The sequence below is a fragment of the Momordica charantia genome (assembly GCF_013281855.1).
Source record: "Momordica charantia cultivar OHB3-1 chromosome 9 unlocalized genomic scaffold, Mcharantia_2.0 BLBB01000009.1, whole genome shotgun sequence".
Classification (NCBI taxonomy): domain Eukaryota; kingdom Viridiplantae; phylum Streptophyta; class Magnoliopsida; order Cucurbitales; family Cucurbitaceae; genus Momordica; species Momordica charantia.
Window position 1 is genome coordinate 2,309,262 of NW_028275167.1, and position 21,542 is coordinate 2,330,803.

Genomic DNA, 21,542 nt, shown 5'->3' on the forward strand with positions numbered 1-21,542 from the left:
GAATTTGGTGGAAGTAAGACTAAATAAAGAAAAAAAAAGTGATGCATTGTTTAGAAAGTTGATTGGAAGATATTTTTGAGGGGGGGGGGGATGAATCATAACAGAGAAATGAGAAATCCGGCTGGCCGCTTTAGCATGCTCCAATGTAGTACAGTACACAATAATGGTACGATTTTCTTCATTTTTCTTTAATTTATTTATTTTTAGTTTTGGGATCTAGATATATGGATATTTATAGTGCCTCCATCAAAGGGTTTTCTTTTCTAAATTAAACTCTTTAAGATAATTAGTTTTGAAAAGCCAGGTATTCTTTATGAAACTATGGATCATCACAAGAAATATAAACGCGCCGGTTGAAATTTTCACGTTTTTTAGACGAAGTTATTCGGCTATCTAGAAATAGCTCAATTGATTAGAACATATATCGTGGACTATAGATTAGACGGTAGTTCGAATTAATTAGTTAATTAACTACTTTTTGGAAAGTATTTTTAATTATGCAACTAGATTTGAAAAATACTTTGAATTATCTTTTTTTTTTTTTATATCCGTTAGTATTTGGATCAAACTATATGTAATCTCGTGAACAACTATCTGTAATCTTGAAATATTTAGTTATCAAAAACTTTGAAAAATTTTAATATTCTCTGTACGTGGTCATTCATGTAGTTCGTTGAACCAATTATTTAATGTCGTCTATTTTACTTTTTTCGCAAGTTCCAATGAAACCAACATATATTACCTTCTTAACTATAAAAATATCTTTTGGTATTCAAAAAGTCATGCAAAACCCATCCTTACTTTTTTCGTGAGAATAAATTACTTTTGTTCTAAAACTAAATTCCATTATAATTATCTTGATAAACAATTAACTTTAGGTATGATTTGATAACACAACGACAGATATGTCTTAAATCTTTTGTTCATCTGGTGTACATGAATAATAATATGTAGACTCTAAGCCTCTGAATAACGAGCCTTTACAATATATTAGTAACAAACTAAGCTACACAACAACTCCATAATTACTCGGTGGTTTATCTTAACACATCCTTCATATCTTAACACATCCTTCAAATATTAGTCACATTTTAAAATTTAAAAATAGAACTTTTGAAGTTTTATTTCTTTGATTTAAACTTTGGTTTTTGTTATCACAAACCAAAACCAACCTAAAGTTGCATGTGTTAATTATAAAAACCTCGAAACAAAGGCAATGTCAAATCCCATTAGGATACAAATCAAATCTCTCGCATGCCATGCTTTCCATAAACAAGAGAGAGAAAACAAAGGCAAAAAGAAAAAAGAAAAAAAAAAAAAGTTAGAATTTATATTTTTATATGTTTTTTTTTTTAAATAGAGGGGGCCAGCTAAGACATGAGATTATATGGGATCAAGGCTTTTGAAGATGGTGGGATCCTTCACTGTTTGCATTCTTAGTGGGAGCTGTGGTGTTAAGGCTGTAAAAGACTCACCTTTTTTTTATGTCCCAAACGGCATAAATTTTTTTACATTTTCGATGTCGGATTCCCATCCATATACAAATTTAATTTCTTCCTTTTAATTCCTTTTTTAGGTTTTAAAATTATTTATTTTGTGCAACTTGGACTTACCCTTCCTTTTCCTTTTGAGGTGAATTGCATTGACAAATTTAAATTTAAATTTGTGCATGAGAGTTCGATTAACTCTGTACATTTTGATATTGATGTAATGTACTAATTGTATTATCGTGTCGATCGAAATTTGTCAATTAAACTAATTTAGGGAACTAACTATTAGTGAAATAGATTACAATCAAAAATATTTTCACAACCACAATTTGATTTTGACGCCCTGTTGAATTGTTAACCTGTTTTCATATTTAAAATTAGTAGTAGTTTAGTTTGTTTTATTTACTAAACTATTTATATGAAGTAGGATTCATTAACCAGTAAGATTTGACTATATTTATTAAGATAATCGCACAAAATAATATTTATTCAATACAAGTTAGGATGCTGCATAAATGTTAACTTCACAAAAACTAGCATTAGGGATAAAATAATCAAAACATTTTAAGATTTTAGGAACTCAATAAATACCATCAAAACATTTATCAAATTTATAGTTTTAACATCTTTTTAATATATTACATCATAAAACAAATAAGGGATGAATTTAAACATATATACAACTAGCAAAGGAATACAGCGGAATCTGAACAAATCATGTCTTAATTATATATTACGTACATGGATGGATTATCCATTTTGCTAACTATTTTGTACTTCAAACTTCATTTTTATTAATTTTTTGGAACAGAAAAGGAAAAAAAAAAGTGTACTAGCTAGATTATTCAAGATGGTGAAGATATAATCCTATTTATATATATATATATATATATATATATATATATATATATATATTTTAAAAAACGACACCTTAAAACAAAGACAAACTGAAAGCTTCATTTGTTTTGTTTCAAGACTAAAAATAAGGAGAAAAAAAATTAGTACTAAAAATCGTACTTAAGCTGTACTTGGGGATTATCCCAAAATTTTCCCAAGAATTTTCTCTCAAAATCACCGGAAACAAACAGAAGGATATCCGTTCGAATTGGATATGGATATGGATATGGAATCGAATAATCGAGCCGTTGATTCATTAGTTTAAAGCATTAGAAGAAAAGAAACTAATAAAATATATATTTCAATTTCTTTTCCATAAACAAAATTCACTCAGAAATTAAAATATAACAATTTGGACAAACTCCTCACTTTATTTCCCATTTTCTTTCCCAAAAAAAACTAATGCACATGTGTAGTAAAAACAACAACAATGCCACATCTAGAGGACTAAATAATATATTAATTAATTATTAGCTTCAGATCGCCGGCGGCGGCGGCCGGAGATTTATAGTTACGAAACCGGAATTCAGCCGTCGTCGGCCTTGGTCTGGAGCCTGAGCTCCTTGTAAAACCTGGAGATGAATTCGTCGGCGGCTTTGTCGACTTGCGGATCGGCGTTAGCGTCTTGGAGAGGGAACGGCGAGTCCGTTATCCTGAGCTGCCGGACCCTCCTCGGAGTCCGGCCGAAGCCGGGGAGGGCCGGGGAGGCCTGCGCCGGAGACGACGCGCCGCCGTTGTGGTTGTTCAGGATCTCAATTACGGCCTTGACGGCGTTCGCGGTGGCGGCGGCGTCGTCGTCGAGGGTTTCGGGTGCGTGAGCACACGCGAAGAAGGAGTTGTGGTGTTGGTTGCGTCGGCGGTGCTTGCCGACGTGGAAGCCGGGGAAGGCGGGGCTGTTGCTACAGCTGAATTCGTACTCGTCGGCGCCGACGGTGAAGGGGAGGTCGCCGGTGGCGGCGGCGGAGGGAGAGGCGCCGCCGTGGTGGTGGTGGAACATGAGATTGCTGATGGCTTTTCCGGCGATTTTGCCGCGCTTCATCATGAGATTGAGGTCGAGGATGAGCTTGCTCTTGGAGATGCCTTTTCTGAGCAAGAAAAAAACCACGCGAACTAAATTCCAGGCTTTTTTGGCCATCACAGGAAGATTATTTTCCATTTTCGGATCTGTAATTTTGATTGGATTGGAGGATTCTTGAATCTGTTGTTCTTCAATTTTGGAGAGAGAGAGCGAGAAAGCTAGAGAGAGGAATGGAATTGATTTTGATTTTCAATTTCAACACGAAGAATGAGTGGGATTGAGGGTTTTTATTTATAGGGGGGGGGGGGGGGGGGGGGGGGGGGGGGGGGGGGGGGGGGCGTATGGGTTAAGAAAACTCTAGGTGGGTGTACGGTGTACTGAGCAATTGTTGTTATTGATTAATTTTCGGGCTTTGATCCAATCATTATTCTACAATTTGCAATTGATAATTTAATTCGCACTTTATCTTTCTTTTCTTTTTTTTTAAGTTTAAAAAATGGGGGTTACAAATGTTTTAATAAATATGTATTTATAAAAACGTTCAGGGGGAATTCCAAGCGAGTGGCTTGTAAGGTTCTGAGGTGATAGCTGGAAGGGAGACTACAGAAGGTGTGGAGCGAACGAGCAACAGAGGGTGAGGGTTGCGCATCTGCTATGTATTATGGGGTGGTCTACAGACGACAGTTTATAGAAAAGACAGACGTATAGATAGCAATGTGATCACTGTACATCTCGCTTGTCTGTCTCGATCCCATACGACGAGGAGCACTCCTACGTCACGTACGAAATGACCTCTCTGGTTGGCCTTGAACACCTATAAAAGGGAATGACCATCACTAACAGTAAATGAAAAATTTGTCACTAATTTTTTAAGGTGTTCTCTGCTATTTTTTATTTGATTGCTAACTTAATTGTCAGATTCCATTAGATGGGGTACCGGTTGTTCCAAGCTCGTTTGTCTAACGACACTCCGTCTCAAATGACACATGGATCTCTCCAAAATTCACCATCAACCAAAAAAAATTCTATCCTTTTATTTTGGATTTTAATTATGTAAAAAAATTGAGCTTTGTAAAATCCGAATGCAATTTATGTCATTTTTATAAAATTTTAAACGAATACTATACATGTATAAATACATATCTCCTTTCTTGTTATTTTTATAATTCCCTCGTATTTTTACAGCTATGTTGGAGTTGTAATTTTGAATTCAACCTTGTAACAAATAAATGAATTTTAAAAATAGCATAACTGTAACTCTCTGGTAAAAAATATCTATACTTTCCTGGAAAAAGAAGTTATAGGTCGTTGGATTCCCACCTCTATATTTGAGGTGTGATATTTTTTTTATATTATAAATAAAAAATGAAATTAATATTTTAGTTTAATAATGAAGTGACAAAGTATACAATTACTATTTACATTAAGATTTGCATTAATTTTGGCATGTGTTGAATGTTTCATGCGTATTATTACTATAACTTAAATATATGGAATAAAAAAGGTTCTTAAAAGAGAGAAAAGGAAAAGAGAAATTGTCTTTTAGTCTGGTTGGACGGTTGGATTTTAATATGAAGCATGTGATGAAAAATGTTAATTACTAGAGCGGCTACTTATTGTAGCTTCTCGGAACAGAGGAAAAAAGAGAGAGAGAAAGAAAGAGGTTTAATTAGGCGATGGGCCATAATGGAATTAGAAAGCCCGATTCAAAATCGAGCCCAATAATAATGTTTGATGGGCTTTCTTTAAATATGGGCCTTTAACCACAACGTCACTAACAAGAAGCCCAGGACAAAGAACAATCACTGTCGTCATTCACGTTTCGTCTGCACTATTTATTGTATTTTTCTCAAGTTAATATTTTTAATCTATATTTAAAAGTATTAAATTAAATATTCTAACCCTACCGTTATGGATATGCATTCCCATGTTTTTTTTTAAATAAAAAAAAACTACCTAGTTTGGTCATTTTACAGCCAGATTCCTTTACCAATTGAACTATATTCTTTATATTAACTTTTATTCTACATTTAAATATATTTAGAGTATAAATCTTAATTCTGCAGTTAAATATATTTAAAGTCTAAATCTTACCACTCCTTTTAAGATGCAAAATGTTCTTGTTAGTAACAATCAAACTTTTTCACTAAAAAATGTTCTTCAAGATTTAGGGCGATTTTTTTTTTAAGCTATGTATGCATGGATATTGAAAAAAAAAAAGCAATGCATTCTCATTTATATACATTTTGGATTGAGAATGTGATAAAAGTTGATAAGGACAATGGTACCCTCGTGTACCTCAAATATCTCCATAATAGTATGATATTGTCCATTTTGGATATAGTATTCACGATTTTACTTTTGATTTCACCCAAAAAATCAAGAGATAATTGTTCTCATCTATATACTATAGATCATTTTCTTCTCTACCTAACGTGAAACTTTGTTTGACCACTTTACAAACATAAGGAGACGAGAGCATCAAGTATCAAGTATCAGAGTTATACCCTTAACTTAGTCACGTTTGATAAATAACAAGTGATAAACAAAGAAGAGGCAACCCTCCAAAACAAAAACAAAAAAAAAATCAATCTGCAGCCATTCTGAATCACACAATGAATTGAAACTCCAGTTGGTTCAAAAAACTAAACCCATTTTGAAGATCATGTCTGTGAATGAAACCCACTTCTAAAAAAGTCACCTTTTTTTTCTTTCTTTCTTTCTTCTCTCTGTCATTTAATGTTTTGGTGACAGTTTCTTTTACGTTAATCATTTAATATAATCTTGAATTAAAACACAGATCTGTTTGGCTTTTCGTGATACCTGACTGCAACTGCAACTGCAACTCCATTGAGTGTAGATATTTGATAGTTTTTTTGTGGGCATTCATTAATTATTATTTTGATGGTGTTGGAAAATGGCAAAGACGAAGCTCACTCACTTCCACTCAACTCTGAAAGCTGCCTTTTTAAAAGCCTTTTCTTTTCAGATATCTATGGACTATGGAGGCTGCCTGCTGTGTGGCTCAACAAGCCAATCTCGTGAACTCTAAACTCCCCTCTCCTCTCTCTTTGCTTTTTTAAAAGGGACAACATTTCTGATTCTCACAATCTAACTTCTTTTTTTTCTTTTCCTTTCTTTTACTTTTTATTTGTGGATGTGTAAATGGGTAATTTATAAAATCAAAGAAGGGTTGAATTATAAGTTTTAATTTGGGGGGAGTATTTGGAACTTCTTACCTATAGAGAGTGATAATTATGCTCACGTCCGCATAGTTAACTAGGATTTCATCGTGGGTTTTTGGGTTGAATAGCATTTTTTGAAACTTAAATTTTACCCCTTTTGATTTTTACCCACTTTCTTCTAAACTTTACGGACATCACCTTAGATATCAAAAATGAGTTTGTTAATTTTATGCTTACATCTCACCAAATCCTTGAAATAACTTTTTTCAAAATCAACTAATTTTTAAATGAGGTGGCAAGTTCGAGCATAATGGAGTAGATAAGGGTACCCATTAGATTCTCTAATTGATTGAGTTGACAACAATAACGTACACAAAATTAAAAGTTTAAAAGTTTAATGATCTATTAAAACTTTTCAAATTACAAGCAACAAATAGTGAAAGATTTATTAAAAAATTTTAAAGTAAATGAACTAAATAAACAAATACTAAAAATTTAACGACTAAATTTATAACTTAATTGAAAAGAACACTCAAGTAATTAATTATTAGATTTATTTGTAAGTTACGCTGACATAAGTGAACCAATATATAAGAAAAAATGGGATAATTCTTTATATGTTGTTCAAGCAATAATAAAGAATTGCAAATTGCAGACAAACTAAAATGAAAAAGTGACCTTTTTTTAATAAATAAAGGAACAAAAATCAGCTATTTGCAGCAGCACACAGCCAAAGGATGGAGCAGAATCAATTTTATAGACATGGTTTTAATTAATTAACAAATTTTTATATGTTTTTAAAATAAGTGGTAAGACTGCATTAATTGACCAACTAATTCCAAAAAGCAACTTCATTGTGGAAACATGACTTAAAGGGTGACCCATGTGATACTCCAACTGAAAATTTACTGAAAACCAAATTCAGATGAATGTTAACCAAGAATAATATAATATATACTTTATTACTTCCCTTTTATTTTCCTTTGTATTTATCTTTCATGTATTATATGCATTGCATGTTAATGATGTGACAAAGTCACATTAATTACAACTAAAAAGGTATTGCTAGTTTTTTTTTTTTTTTTGGCAAGGTATTGCTAGGTTTATAACAACATATTTTTTAAGATTAAATGTAAATTTATGCACTTAAATGGAATAATATGTAAATTACAAAAACGAAGTAGAAAAACAAAGAAGAAAATAGTATCGTTGTGTCGGGAAAGAAACCACTACCTTGAAATCAATTTCGACACGATTTTAGTGCTAAATCGACCCGTTGTTCGAGTTACCCAAACCCCAACCCGCCCGTTGCTAAATTGAACTTGGTACTACCCTGTTTTTAGAAAAACATAAGTACCTTAAAACGCATGCTAAACAATAGCGAGTCTTATTAGAAAAGAACAGTGAATAATATTCTCTCGTAATTGTTAAGATAACACATTAGTTAAGATTCGTTAGATTCAGAGTTCAATAAACTCAAACAAACATCCAATTGTTTCAGTCAATCAATAAGATCTGATTAGAATTAGTGAGCCTAAAAGAATTGTCATATCAAGTACATTGAAACTTTAATCTCAAAGTAAACAATACCGTAACGAAATTTTTAAAAAAATAGCGGAGTTTCCATAGTGCTGAAATTGCATGCATACAATATTTATTTAAAGCCAACAGAAAGGCAAGCAACTTGGCATCAATCTCTCTCGAAGATTTGTGCATGTTCATGACTCTTCACGTTAACTTTGATAACTGACATGTGAGTTCTTTTCATCCATAGAAGCTTCTCTCTTCACTTTCTACACACTCACTCCAAACTATTATAAATAACCCCAAAACCCCTTTTAACTTCTACCACCATTACATAGAATTCCTCATTTCAAAATCCCATTTCAAAGATTTCAAGTTCAAAACCATTTTCTTTGTTCAAAATGGCACCACATGGAGAGGCCATTTCAAGGAGCAACAACTTCTCCAAGCCACCAAGGCTGTCATCCAATGCCCTCCAAAGAACAATCTCAGACATCTCCATGGAGTTGGGCAAGGAGTTGGCGATAGCCTCGGACGCCAAACAAGGAGCACTTCCACCGATATCCGAGGTCGAGGACGCGCGGTGCGAGTGCTGCGGCATGTGCGAGGAGTACACGCAGGAGTACATCGATCGGATGCGGGACAAGTTCCTCGGGAAGTGGATATGCGGGCTCTGCGCCGAGGCCGTGGAAGGGGAGGTGGAGAAGCTTGGAGGGAGTAGAGAGGAAGCGTTGAATGCACACATGAGCGCGTGCGCGAGGTTTAACAAGCTGGGAAGGGCTTATCCAGTGTTGTTTCAGGCTGAGGCAATGAGGGAGATGCTGAAGAAGAATAGGATGGATGGCAGAGGAGGCTTTAGAGCCAAGTCTTTGAGTCCTAGAGACAAAGCTGCAGCTCAAAAGAAAGGTGGAATTGCAAGGACTTCAAGTTGCATTCCAGCCATCACAAGATCAGAGGATATTACCAATCTAAAACTCAAAAACTAATTAATTTTGCCACAAATCTCCTAATTTTAGCCACTCCATTAGGGTCTTTGAGGCTTCTCCACCTAGTTTCATCAATTCATATTTGAAAGGTAACTTTTTTTTCTAGGTGGTTATTCTAATCTTTTTCCTCCCTTCCATGGGTAGTTTTTTTCTGCAGTAAAAAAGGGTACCTTAACTTTAGTATGCATTAACAAGTCAGTACATTCCTAGAGGTTCAGTGTCAATTATGACATGGTTGGATGGGAAGATTTGGCTACCAAAAACCACTTATATCCAACCTTAGGTCTTCTTTATTTCTAATCAATTAACAGTATGTATCTTACTATGAAGCTTGTTTAAATAAAATATGTCAATTTTTTATAATATGGTCCTTTTCAAGGCCTAATTGGCAAGCTCTCTGACCAATGATTTGTTTGTTTGCTGTTGTCAAATGGGCCACTGAAATTAACTAAGAAAACTAAGCACATGAAACACAAAAGATGAACAAAGATTCAGAGTACTGGAGCAGTTTGTCTCTCTTACTTGGGATCCATAGTTTACATGAATAAGATAAATAAAATAAGAGATCTAGCAGTAAATAAGTCTTCAACTTCATTGGGCAAATCTTAGCATCAGACAAAAGACCAGTTCACAAACATAAAGCAGATGCAGTGTGCGTTTTCCTCTTCGTTCAGTACCTTCCAAGCCACAGCTCTTTCGTACGACACAGGTCGACCCATGCTCGATAGGCATATACCTCCTTGAAGACAAGCAAATCCCTAGAGCACGTATAAATAGCAACTTAGAGATGGTTGTTTTGGACAATATACGATGGATTTCTATTGTAAAAAAGATCGAGAAAGAAGACCTGTTGCATTATCTGGGGGAATTCGGAGCAGAGCGTCTTTTTTCCATGGTCATCGAATATCTTTTCCAAAGTTATGTCTTGTAGCGCGACTAAGGTGGTTTCAAGCATGTCGAGGCCTGCCTGGTTTGCAAAGGTAAACACTGGCAATGCCTGCATAGACTACAAAAGTTTTTTAAGCAAGAACTGCACAAAAATGCGAGGATAACGTCGTTGGAAAAGAACCTTATATGTAAACCGAAATGAGTTAGTAACAAGCTGTGCAAAGTTCGTTAACTTTCATATCCAAATCCTAGAGTTCGTTTTACTATCTTCTATACCAGCGAGAAATGCATTGAATATACCAATTACACTTTCCAAAAGGTAAGAGTTTTAACATCAGTGGAAGTGTAGAGCTAAACAAGTTCGAAACTAACGGATTATCACCTTCCCCAGATTCTACAGTTATTCTTATTAAATGTAATGCAAATGTTAGCTCAATGTAAATTCGGCAAATATACACACCTTTAGAGAGCAGCACATGATTGCGTCGGAGTGATGCCATAAAGTTTTCAGGACAAACTCCCCCCCTTCATTTCCAGATTTTAATAGCTCCACACCCAAGTAGCACCTGTAAACAAAGTTCAAGCACCCAACCCCAACAAATCACATATTTGAAGTTTTCCTCAAGTAAATTCGAAGCTTCAGAATTCACGAGTCGAGCAAGAAAGACATTTCCTTAAACTTGATCAAATAAAAACGAATATTGTTCCTATAGCAGCATGAAGAAGGGATATTCTAACCAGACAGTAGAACTGTAGAAACATATTTTGGAGAGAAATTATACCTGTAACTGTTGCAGATCCAACGAGCAAGTGTTTGTGCTTCAGGAGTACCAAGTGGAGATCGTAGTCCAGCGTGTGAACTTAAATGAGAAGGTGAGAGAGCTAATGCAACCCTTTGAACCGATGATATAATACTACGTACATATTGCCTAGCCATAGATGCCACATGTTCTTGCATATGACTCTCATATGCAAACTCAAATGCAATTGTCATTACAGACCGTGTACAGCCAGAATTTGCACAGTCATTTGATGCTCTATTTCCAGCAGGCCCAATCTCAAGAGCAGATGCAAGGTCGAGCGTACGATTTGGGCTGGATGCTTCCTGAAACATTTGCTTGATAATATTAAAACAATAATAATAATAATAAATCTCAAATCCTGCCATGCCCCATCCTTTGATTCACTAAATTACCCTTTACTAGTGGAAAAGGTTAACACCAAAAACCTAATCCCAAAGATAAACACAGGAGGAAATTTCATATTGATTAAATTGCCAACCTTTCCAGAATCAAGTGGTATGATTCGAAACCCTGAGGGTAAAAGAGGAGCATCATCAGCAAAAGAGGCATCGATTGGAGCAAATATTAGTTCAGCACATGTGCCAATGGCATTTTCATCCATTCCACTGCAGAGCTATCATAACAGAAAACAAAAATTTAGGGGCCTAGACCAACTATACTGTAAAACAGCTGCAGGATGAATCTATCAAAACGGAGATAGTGAGAAGCGGTAACATTTTAATGCATAATCCTCACTCTACAACTGTAGTAATATTTAAATAAAAAGTTTTTTTAAAAACCCCCCATCAACTACATTGAACACCGTAACAGGCCTATTTCGGTGCCTGATGATTTAAAGAATGGTATTTAAACAAACTCGTAAAAAACTCATTTTTGTAGAACAAAGGACTTGGTATCGTATTGTGCAATTCTATTTACATATTATGTTGACATGAAGACTTCTGCAACAAGTAAACTCGGAATCTAGACAAGCACAAAGTTACCAACCTAGCCAGAGATTTTCAATTAAAAGCACAATCTTCAAAAATCAAGTAAATGAGATGAGCGACCTACTTAAGTAGTACTTACTTGCAGAAGAAACATCTCCCTAGGCATCATTGCATCTTCAGGAGTGTGGCCAACGCCTTCCAATTTTATCACTTCAAGAAACTGAAGTCAGAAAAATGTAATCCGGAATTATTAACTGCGAGAAAGAGGCCAAGAAGGGAGGACCTTAAGAGAAATATTTCATTGCAATATTTTCATGTTGCAACTTGCCTCTTCGTGCTCAATGGTGTGAGCCAGTGGAAGAATTACTTGATTCCCAAAACTTCCAACTCTAGACCCTGGTAAGCTCCATGGGCCAACCTTAACAGCAGCAGCTGAATAAGCATCAATGTTGTTGTCTGCCCATTCTGATCTGTGCTCCCGCAGGAACCTCAGTAGAATTGCAGGAGGCACATTCTGCAATGCCAAAATTGAAGGTAAAATAGAAAATTAGAAATTACATAAAAGAATTAATTATCATGCTCAAGTGGATTTACCATTATGAAGAATGAAAAGGAAATGCTCTGACACAATAGTTTTATTGCATGAGAATTAAAAACTGTGGGATTAATTTCAAAATGTTGTGCTAAATATTTTCTAGTCACTGCTGTGGGAAAGCGTTATAAGTAAGAATGAAAGTAACAGCATATGAACTTCTGCCTGCAAGTGAAGATGAAGGTTACGTCCATTTATGATGCTTCAATGAAACATTTCCTGTCAATTCATCAACCAAAGAAAAAACACGCTATTATACCTGCAACAGCATCGATGCTCTAGCACATAAAACTGCATTACTGATGGCAGAAAATCCATTGGCAAATGAAATGTTCAATCCCATTAACTTGTCAGGAGATGAATTTACAAGAATAGTTACATCATCCATGCCATCATTTCCCATCACAGACCACCCTTCGTCATTAAACCCATTAAGTGCCTCATTGAAACCCCTACAAGATATTCCCAGCTTTAAACAATCAGCAAAGCTACATCATTAAAGCAGATATAGATACTTAATTACTGTATGCTAACCGGGTTAGCCTTTGACCAAGTGCACGTAAGGCTGCAGGACGTCTACCCCAGCCTGTTACATTTGACTGTGAAACTTCATGAGCTATCTGCCTCAATTGGCGTAGAGCCTGAATAAAAATAAGAAAAACAACATATTAATATATTTTTTTATATATATTTAGTAAAATGCATAAACTCGTCACTGAATTCTTCACTACTGAAGATAGTAATGGGCACATCCTGCACTCTAAATCCTTTAGAGAATGTCAATAAGTGATCTTACCGCCATAGTCATTTTTTGGGCAAGAACAGTCGATGATTCATACAATGGACGCAATACTTCTGGAACACTCCATGGCTGTTTAATGAATCGAGCATGCTCAAATTAGTCTTTGCATGAAAATTTAACGATAGGTTTATTTGAAAGAAGATGATCTATTGAGAAAAAATACAAGTGTATATACTACCTCCAGATCCATATGATCAACAATATGAATGATGGAACCACCTCCTTCACATGGTCTTATCAGATATCCACTCGGCAGCATCTCTGCTCTAACAAAATGCTGCACTGGAGGCATGGTTGGACCATTCTGAGTGTTCTTAAGTGATCTCACACAGATCTGCATACATCAAATCGCCAGAGATTTCAGACAACCAGCCCAAACGAATAAATGTAGTTGAAGGAAGGTGTATCCTATCAATCCAAAAATTGCGTACCACAAGGCTACCATCTTCCAAAACAGAAGTGTAGCGCAACAACCAGAAGTCCCGTGCAGGCGCCAATGTTGTAGGCGCATAGAGCTACAAGACAAGGGTGAGAGATATATCAATGTGACTGAGATGCTTGAGAGCCAAGAAGAGACATGAAAGTCATTTAGACATAAGTAGTAACCTGCATATAAAGCAGCTCAATGGTTCCACCATTTGCTGTTGGCAGCACATTTAGAACATCCACAGCTCGGCAATCGCGAAACCACGATGGCTGATCCTTGAGGATTTCAGCAACCTGAAAGTTGTATTAGTCATTATTTAAGTCATAAGCCTAAACTCGAATGTTGATTCAAATTTAATAGTCATGGCACTTACTCTAGTAGGTTCTAGACCCACCAGGCCGCAGGCACGTGCAGCCACACCAGGGCAACCATGAGAAATAGCAACGATTCCAATGGAATCCGGACCAGGCTATACAAGGAATACAAAGCAAGAATCATGGTTGTTAAAAAGGTTGTCTTTATCCTACCCAATTTAGCCCATTCTAATTTAGACAGAAACTTATTAAAAAAGGAAATCACGCTAAATCTCAAAAATAAGTTAAAGAAATAAGGAAAATTAAAAAATTAAAAACAAACAAACAAACCAACAAAAGTAATGATAAAAGGCCCAAGGGTCTGACATTTGGGAATGTGATATTGGAATAAAATGAAATAAAGAATTTGGAGTAAATTTAAAATATTTACTGACCGTAGATTAGCATAACGAAGTCAATTGTCAGACAAGCACAATTTAACATTTAATGAAAAGGAGGGCAAAGCGACACCTTCATTCCAGGCATTTGGACCCACTCCACGGCAGTTCCAGTGGCCTTTGAAAGAAACTCTGTTAAAGTCTCTTCTGCGATGGACAAAAGTCTGAAAAGATACGGAAAATTAATTAAATCATCTGCAAACCCGGACAGCAATGTGGTCACAGATTACGATATTAGAAAAGGACCCAACAACCAAATGCCCACTAACCCTGCAGGACTAGCATCCCTCGGAGGATGCTGAGATGTCAAATTGTGTTGACCGCTAGTTACCACCGGTTCACAACTTGTGTCTTTAGCTCCAAGCGTCGTCTGCAGAAATTCCATAGCATATGAACTGTTGTTACTCAACAGTAAACAACTCTAAAAAGCAGAGAGAAATTGAAGGTGTGGTAGAGCTGTTCATTTGATTGGGTGGGGTTATTTAACATCGAAAATGGTGTTTCTTTCTTCAACAATTAACATTTTCCAGGAAACCCCATGAATTTGAAATGGGAAATAAATTATTATAATAATAGTCCACTGCAAAACTCACACTTTGAGTATGCTGGCGGAAATAGCCATTCTCATACACCAGCTGCGAAACCTGCTTCTGCAGCCTATCATTCTCCTCCATTAAAAGCTTATTCATGGCCGTAAGCTTCCTGTTCACAGCTTGTAGCCGCGATGCCTCTTTCCTCTGTTTTTCACGACATCTGAAGAAACAACATTGACACATGTACTATTGTAAGGATGGCAATACATCTTGCAGTTGAAGAAATAAAGGTAATTAATACTCGAGCTAACGGGTTTGCGACTTTCTAAAAATTTACTTCTGCCATTGTCAAATGGGATGCCCAAAAATTTCTTTTAGGAAAAAGAAAGTCAAAATGTCTTCTAAGACATAGCTATCTGAAATAAATTAAAAAAAAATAGTTTATCCGGTGCCATTATACGCAGAGGAAGGGAAATCCTTAAAAATAAGAATCATAAAATTAAAACAGCAGAAACTGAATCGAACACTAAAAGGAAGTAAAAAAAAAGGTCTTATCAAGCTAAAAATACCTTCTATTCTGAAACCAGACTTTGATTTGCTTCGGCTCGATATTGGAGAGAATGGGGCACTCTCTGATCAGCTGCTGGCGACGAATGGAACTGGGTTTCGGACATTCGTGATAGAGCCGCTCAAGGGCTTCAACCTGCTCCGGTGTGTATCGAACGTATTTACCGTTGTCGATACCATGTTTGTTACCATCCTTGCAGGACATAGCCATTTTAAATTTCTACCTCGAAATTCTAAGGAAGCCGATGAAGCAGAAGCCCCTTGCTAAATTGGGCAAAAGTTTGAGCAATCCTTGCACAGCCCAAAACAGAAACAGACGCAACTTAATCAATCTATAATCCTCCTGCTAAATTGCAGTAATGGGTATTTCAGTAGCTGCAGCTATAGAGATAAAACGAAGAACGATAGCAAAATCCGGAACCGTAACGCACTTGTCCTTGCTATGCTATGTCAAAGTGAGACAAGCGCCAAACACAAGAATAAGTTTATCTTTCGAGATCAGAGCTTGGAACGAAGCTTGAGCTCCAGAAAATTGACAAGGATCTGAATTCCCAGAGGCATAGAAACCACTAGAAAAACCCTAATAAACACGCAAAAACAAACTGATTCAGGACCAGATATTCCATTAGCTAATCCTCCGATTCCCACCAAAGATTCAGCATCATCCTCGCTCAGAAATCCACCAACGTAACTCAGAAGCTTCGAAACTCAAAACTTACCAACCCAATACTCAAAACGATCTCCCATTCACGCCTCGGAAATCGCCGTATCGCCGATCGTCATGGAGCTGGTCGACGAGAACCACAGCCAATCTCCAAAACATCTTGTGGGGATTCAGAACCAAGCAACGAAGCTCAAAACGAACGCCATAGAACTCTGTACTAACAAAAAGGGGCCCAAAAAAAAAAAAGCAAGCCGCTAGCTACAGAAGTCGATTTGAGGTGTGAGTGGAACCTGATTTCTACAGCATACGGTTCACCTTTCTATGGTTAAACGAAAGAAGAACAGCAGCAGAAACCATTGAGAGAGAAAGTTAGAGAGAGAGAGAGTAGTTTATTGAGCTCCACTATGGAGTATGAAAAATTATTTTGTTGGTTTTTTCATGGGGGATTTTGTTTCACCCTCTGAGCTCCATTGGGTCGTCACTTTCGGCTCTGCTCGAAACGAGTTTTAGTCTTTCCCTCCACTGTGCAGGGGAAAAATGAAGCAGGTTTTTTTCCCCTTTTTTTAGTATTTTTTTAAAAAATATTAAAAGACCAAAATGCCCATCATGCTATTAACTGACCCTTCTTATCAAGTTCTTTCTTACTAACTCAATTTGTCTATATTGCCCCTACTATTACATACCTGGAATATCGTTTGAAAAAAACAAAATTTTCATTTTTACCTCTACTTATCTTAGTTCTCGGATTTTAATGTTCTGATTTTATCCATAAATTTTATGGCAGAATATTATTTTTGTCACTTCACTTTCAACTCTATTTCGTTTTGGTCACTGTAGTTTCAATTTTTGTTTATTTTAATTTATGTTGTTTCAAAATGTTTTTATTTGTCCTAGAGAGTAACCATTTTTGTCCTTTAAGTTTATTTTGAATCTCATTTTTCCTATTATAATTTCAACATGATATTTACATTCAATATATCTTGAATAGGCTTTGTGTTATAATTTTATAAATAGAGATCAAAATTGTCACTTTTTAAAAGTACAATGACCATAAAAACATTTTCAAAGTACATATATTAAAATGAACCAAAGTTTAAAATACATTAACAAAAATGAACATTTTGAAATTACATGACCAAAAATTGAAAATACACCTACCAAAATGAACCAAAGCTAAAATTACATAAACCAAAATAATATTTTGACCTAAATTTTACAATCAATATCTCCTTCATGCTAACTTAGAAAAAAAAAATCCACGACCACTCAATTAGAGAATTAATATCTTCCCCAAACTAAATGGAAAAAATACTAAAAAACCAACTAATAAATAGTATGGAATCCAACCAACAAAATACTCAAATCTGTGACTTTAAATTAAGTACAGTAATTTTTTAACAATACTATTCTACATTTTGTTGCAATTCAATACCATCTTATTTTATGCAAAGTTAAATTTTATGTCTAAGAGATCTGTAAATTTGATTTATCAAAAACAAACTTAAAATTTCAATAATTGACTATACACTTTCAAAAATCAAAAAACTTAACTTGAAACTTGAACATTCTATAATTGGAGTGGCAAAAACGTAAAAAAGGGAAAGATTTGGGGCATTGAGAAAAGGGGAGGCGCGAAGAGGGATGCTTGAAAAATACAAAAGGCGAGGCGAGGAGAGGGGGGAGGCTTGCGTGGGGCTCAGAGGACACCATGATGAGGTCTCTTGCATGCGTCTCGGTTTTCAAATCCTTTTTTTATTATTTTATTTTAAATTACTGAGTTTTTTTTATTTATTTATTTTTTTAATTTGGATAATTTTAGTAACATTACAATTTCTACTTTATTTTTTTTACAATGTGATGTCGTCGCCATCATACTGCTGATGCCGTATGTACATAACATAACCGCATACATGACATGACTTGATATGACATGCGACATAATAATGGATGATGCGAAAATACCATTTCTCTCCTTTGTCTTTAATCGAGTTTTCTCTTTTTTCATTTCCCTTTTTTTTACCTGTTGGTAAAAACAAATTAGGCGCCTTGGTTTGGTTTTTATCTATGCGTTTAAACTTTAAACACTACTTTCTCTCTCGTCCGGGTAATTTTAATTTTTGCTCGATCCTTAAATTTTCAATTTTGATTTATTTTAATCTATATATATTTTTTAAAAGAGATTTGTCTATTGAAACGTAACAATTAATTTATATTAAAGAGTTTTTCTTATGTGTAGAAGTTGTGTTGAAATTTTGAAATTATGGGTTAAAATGATCTTTTTTTTAAGTATATTATCAAAACGAACATTGTGAAAGTATAAATACTAAGATGAATAAAAGTTGAAAGTACAATAACCAAAATTAATATTTTACAATTACGGTAACTAAAATGAGCTGAAAAATGCAAGAACCAAAATCATTTGTTTAGTTCAATGGCTAAAATAGATAGAATTGAATAATCAACTTTAGAAATGACAATAAATATTTTACATATTAAATTATGTTCAAATTAGCTAAATTCTATATTTTTATGTGAATTTTTTGCACTTTTAGATGTTTCCTCATAATCTAGGACTTTTACATTACAAACATTATTGGTTAAATTATCGATTCAATTCTCACAATTTAGTTTTAGTTTTAGTCTTTATGGTTTTAAATTTGTTTCATTTGGTTTATATTATTTGGGCTATTTCAATATTGTCACACTCATTTATTTTAATTCAATCAATCACCCCTCTATATTTACAAAACTTATTTCAATTAAATTTAATCATTTTTTTCTAATTAATGCATAGAACGAATCAAAACTAAGAAAAATCAGAATCTACAAGACTCAATAATCAAAGCGGGAGATCTGAATACCACTCCATCTCTACCCCTCTTCCATTCTAAACCGAGCAATCTTATGAGCTATCGAATTTGAGGTCTCTTAACATGTTGGATTGATCCAGTTCTCCTTCCACCCTCACAATTTATGATATTCTCCATAAACCAAGAAATTAAATTTAATCATTATAACATCATTAGTGATAGATTGCAAATTGCACACATCACCCTACTCAACTATAAGAATTGGTCATATAAAAAAAATGATACTATAAAATCTTTAAAACTATAATAATCATTAAAATATTATCTAAAGTGTAATAACTACAGTCTTAATTAGGATAAATTTATTTGTTAGGTATAGTGTAAATGGGTCGAATCATATTATTTTATGGCCACAACTATCGTTAAATCTACCTATCAAATTAATAAAATAAAATATTAACGTTGAAATTGATTTTTTTTTAAAACTGAATCAACTGTCCTGGCAAAAGTAATGGGTTGGTTTCATGTCGAATTTTCTAATTTTGTTCTATTTTGGTGGAGAAATATTTTTGTATTTTCTTAAATTTGGTTGAATGTTAAAATTACATATCTAATTCGAGTTATGTTATAACTTATAATTAATATATTTAAGGTAATATTTTTAAGGTTAATACAATAGTTTTCAAGTTTTATAGAATAAAAAATTTAGTTTAAGCTATAATAATTACATGGTTGGGCAGTTTAATTATATCAAATTCTTAGTTTAGGTGTAATTTGTGAAATTTGCAATCCAATTAAGTTGGACTATTGGATACAGTTAGTAATTTACAAAAATTGATTTTTAAAGAAATTTAATAAAAAATATTTTTGCATTGCTGTTACCTTTATATTGATAAATTTCTATATGAAGTCTAATGTCTGACACGTCTTTTTGATTTGTTTGTTTAATACGATAAATTTTATCTTTATATGGAAAATTATTGCGTTACAGTTATACCAATTAAATTATAATTTTACACTAAAATTAAACTCGTATGAAATGGGTTCCAAGCAAAATAATTAAATTAGTGATAAAATAAGAGTAATAAATTAATTGAGAGCCATGATTATTAAAATTATAGTTGGCAGAATAGTACTTGTGATTTGGGATTGGATGGTGGGTTTGATGTAACGCGTGTGGATGTAGGGGGCGTTCAAGGGGTTGGCTGGTAGGCATTGTCCTGTGATGTATCCATTTTTAATAGTTTAACTAAACAAGTTGTAAATTTTGTATGTAATCACCAATGTATAGTTAATATGCTTAATTATCGACCAAGCTCGTAAAGTATTGTGATGTAGTAATTTGAACGTGTGCAACTTGAATCATTCATCCACGAGTTGGTTTGAGAGAATGAGCTGAGAGGTGCGGTATGAGGCAGCTTGTCTACATTTATGACTTGAAGCGAATAGCATGTACAAAAAATGTTGCACACGGGTGCAATGTTGTCTATCACACTTTAATGCTTAAGTCAAACTCGAGTTTGTATGGTATTAAGCTAGAGATTGAATTGTTTGTCTTACAAGGAAGTATTAGGCATGTCTTATTTTAAAAAATATGACAATAACGACTTTTCTAACATTGGGATACACCAGCGGAGGTTGTCTTAATGATTGGGGCAAGTTAATCCTTTACGATTCTATTAGATTTTATTGTTGAAGTGAGTTACTACACCTCGTCAAAACCTGATAAGTTATCAGGTATGAGACTTATTGCACGCGATCTAACCTACAACTATCTCAAAGGAAGATTTTGCAACGACATTGTTGATATCAATAGAGTGATAGGCATGTTAGCGTATAATCTTGTTTCTACAAAAAAGACTTGTCTAACACTATCACGTAAAAATTTGGGTTGTTTTTGTTGTTTCGTACTTGCACCAGTTTAGTTTTATTTGATTGTTTTTATTTCTTGGTTGAACGTTAGCGATAAAATTGTAATTCCTACAGAATGGCATATTTAAGTTAAATGTATCAATTAATTGAAATAGAATAATCAAGTGCGTGAATATATTTTAAACTTAGATTAACAAAATTTCACGTATTTTAATATAATTAGGAGGCAGCCGTTGATGATAAATGAGATGATGATCAGATACAGGCATGTGTATCTATAAATATGGAGGCGCAATAATTGGAGCTGTCCATCACGCTGACAACTGAGGTAAGAAATGCGAAGAGTTTTTGACGGCCCATATTTAATGTTCGATGGCAAATGGCCATGGCCATGTCATGCCAATAATCCATGCATGTGCACGCCACGTGACATGCGAATTTGAGTGGGACCCAGCCAGGGTGTGAGGTGATAGTGGGGGCGTGGACAGGCATGACCTGACAAGATATCCGTGGGGTCCACCTCCGGGGAGATGACTTCGAGAATGTGTTGTGGCCTTTGCTGAGCTGGATGCTGACGTGCCACCAATCATGTTCGTCGGGGTGGCCATTTTCCAGGCGGCGGTGGACTAACGTTGACGCTGTTATCGTCGGAGGTCAATTATTTACTTTGGTATTTTCTCAAATGTTTCAAAACTTACGGTTTAATCTTTAATGTTTTACTTTTTTTTTTATTTTACTAGTTTTTTTAGATAAATGTTAAAATTGAATAATAATAAATTTGTCTGTGCGAGATAAAAGGTTCTA

General features: G+C 34.7%; 3 protein-coding genes across 4 annotated transcripts; 1 reads left to right on the top strand and 2 right to left on the bottom strand.

The window, feature by feature from the left end:
• Positions 1-2,663: 2,663 nt before the first annotated feature.
• On the bottom strand, positions 2,664-3,678 carry LOC148208830 (uncharacterized). Its single transcript, XM_088118097.1, has one exon. The coding sequence runs from the start codon at positions 3,541-3,543 to the stop codon at positions 2,914-2,916; it is 630 nt and encodes a 209-aa protein (XP_087974223.1). The 5' UTR covers positions 3,544-3,678; the 3' UTR covers positions 2,664-2,913.
• Positions 3,679-8,426: 4,748 nt separating this feature from the next.
• LOC111016511 (uncharacterized) lies at positions 8,427-9,465 on the top strand. Its single transcript, XM_022291948.2, has one exon. It carries the CDS (start codon positions 8,516-8,518, stop codon positions 9,098-9,100), a length of 585 nt encoding a protein of 194 aa, XP_022147640.1. The 5' UTR covers positions 8,427-8,515; the 3' UTR covers positions 9,101-9,465.
• A 115-nt stretch (positions 9,466-9,580) lies between these two features.
• On the bottom strand, positions 9,581-16,551 carry ATHB-15 (Homeobox-leucine zipper family protein / lipid-binding START domain-containing protein). 2 transcript variants are annotated; one of them, XM_022291927.2, is made up of 18 exons: positions 15,395-16,551; positions 14,886-15,045; positions 14,562-14,662; positions 14,366-14,456; positions 13,915-14,010; positions 13,721-13,834; positions 13,546-13,629; positions 13,293-13,448; positions 13,109-13,183; positions 12,847-12,953; positions 12,572-12,764; positions 12,049-12,234; positions 11,860-11,940; positions 11,270-11,404; positions 10,771-11,093; positions 10,449-10,554; positions 9,948-10,106; positions 9,581-9,858 (listed from the first exon to the last, which is right to left on the bottom strand). In XM_022291927.2, exons 1-18 carry the CDS (start codon positions 15,601-15,603, stop codon positions 9,712-9,714), a joined length of 2,523 nt encoding a protein of 840 aa, XP_022147619.1. In that variant the 5' UTR covers positions 15,604-16,551; the 3' UTR covers positions 9,581-9,711. The 2 variants fall into 2 exon arrangements, with proteins under 2 accessions (XP_022147619.1, XP_022147627.1); XM_022291935.2 differs by having other exon boundaries at positions 9,948-10,097; positions 15,395-16,550.
• Positions 16,552-21,542: the final 4,991 nt, after the last annotated feature.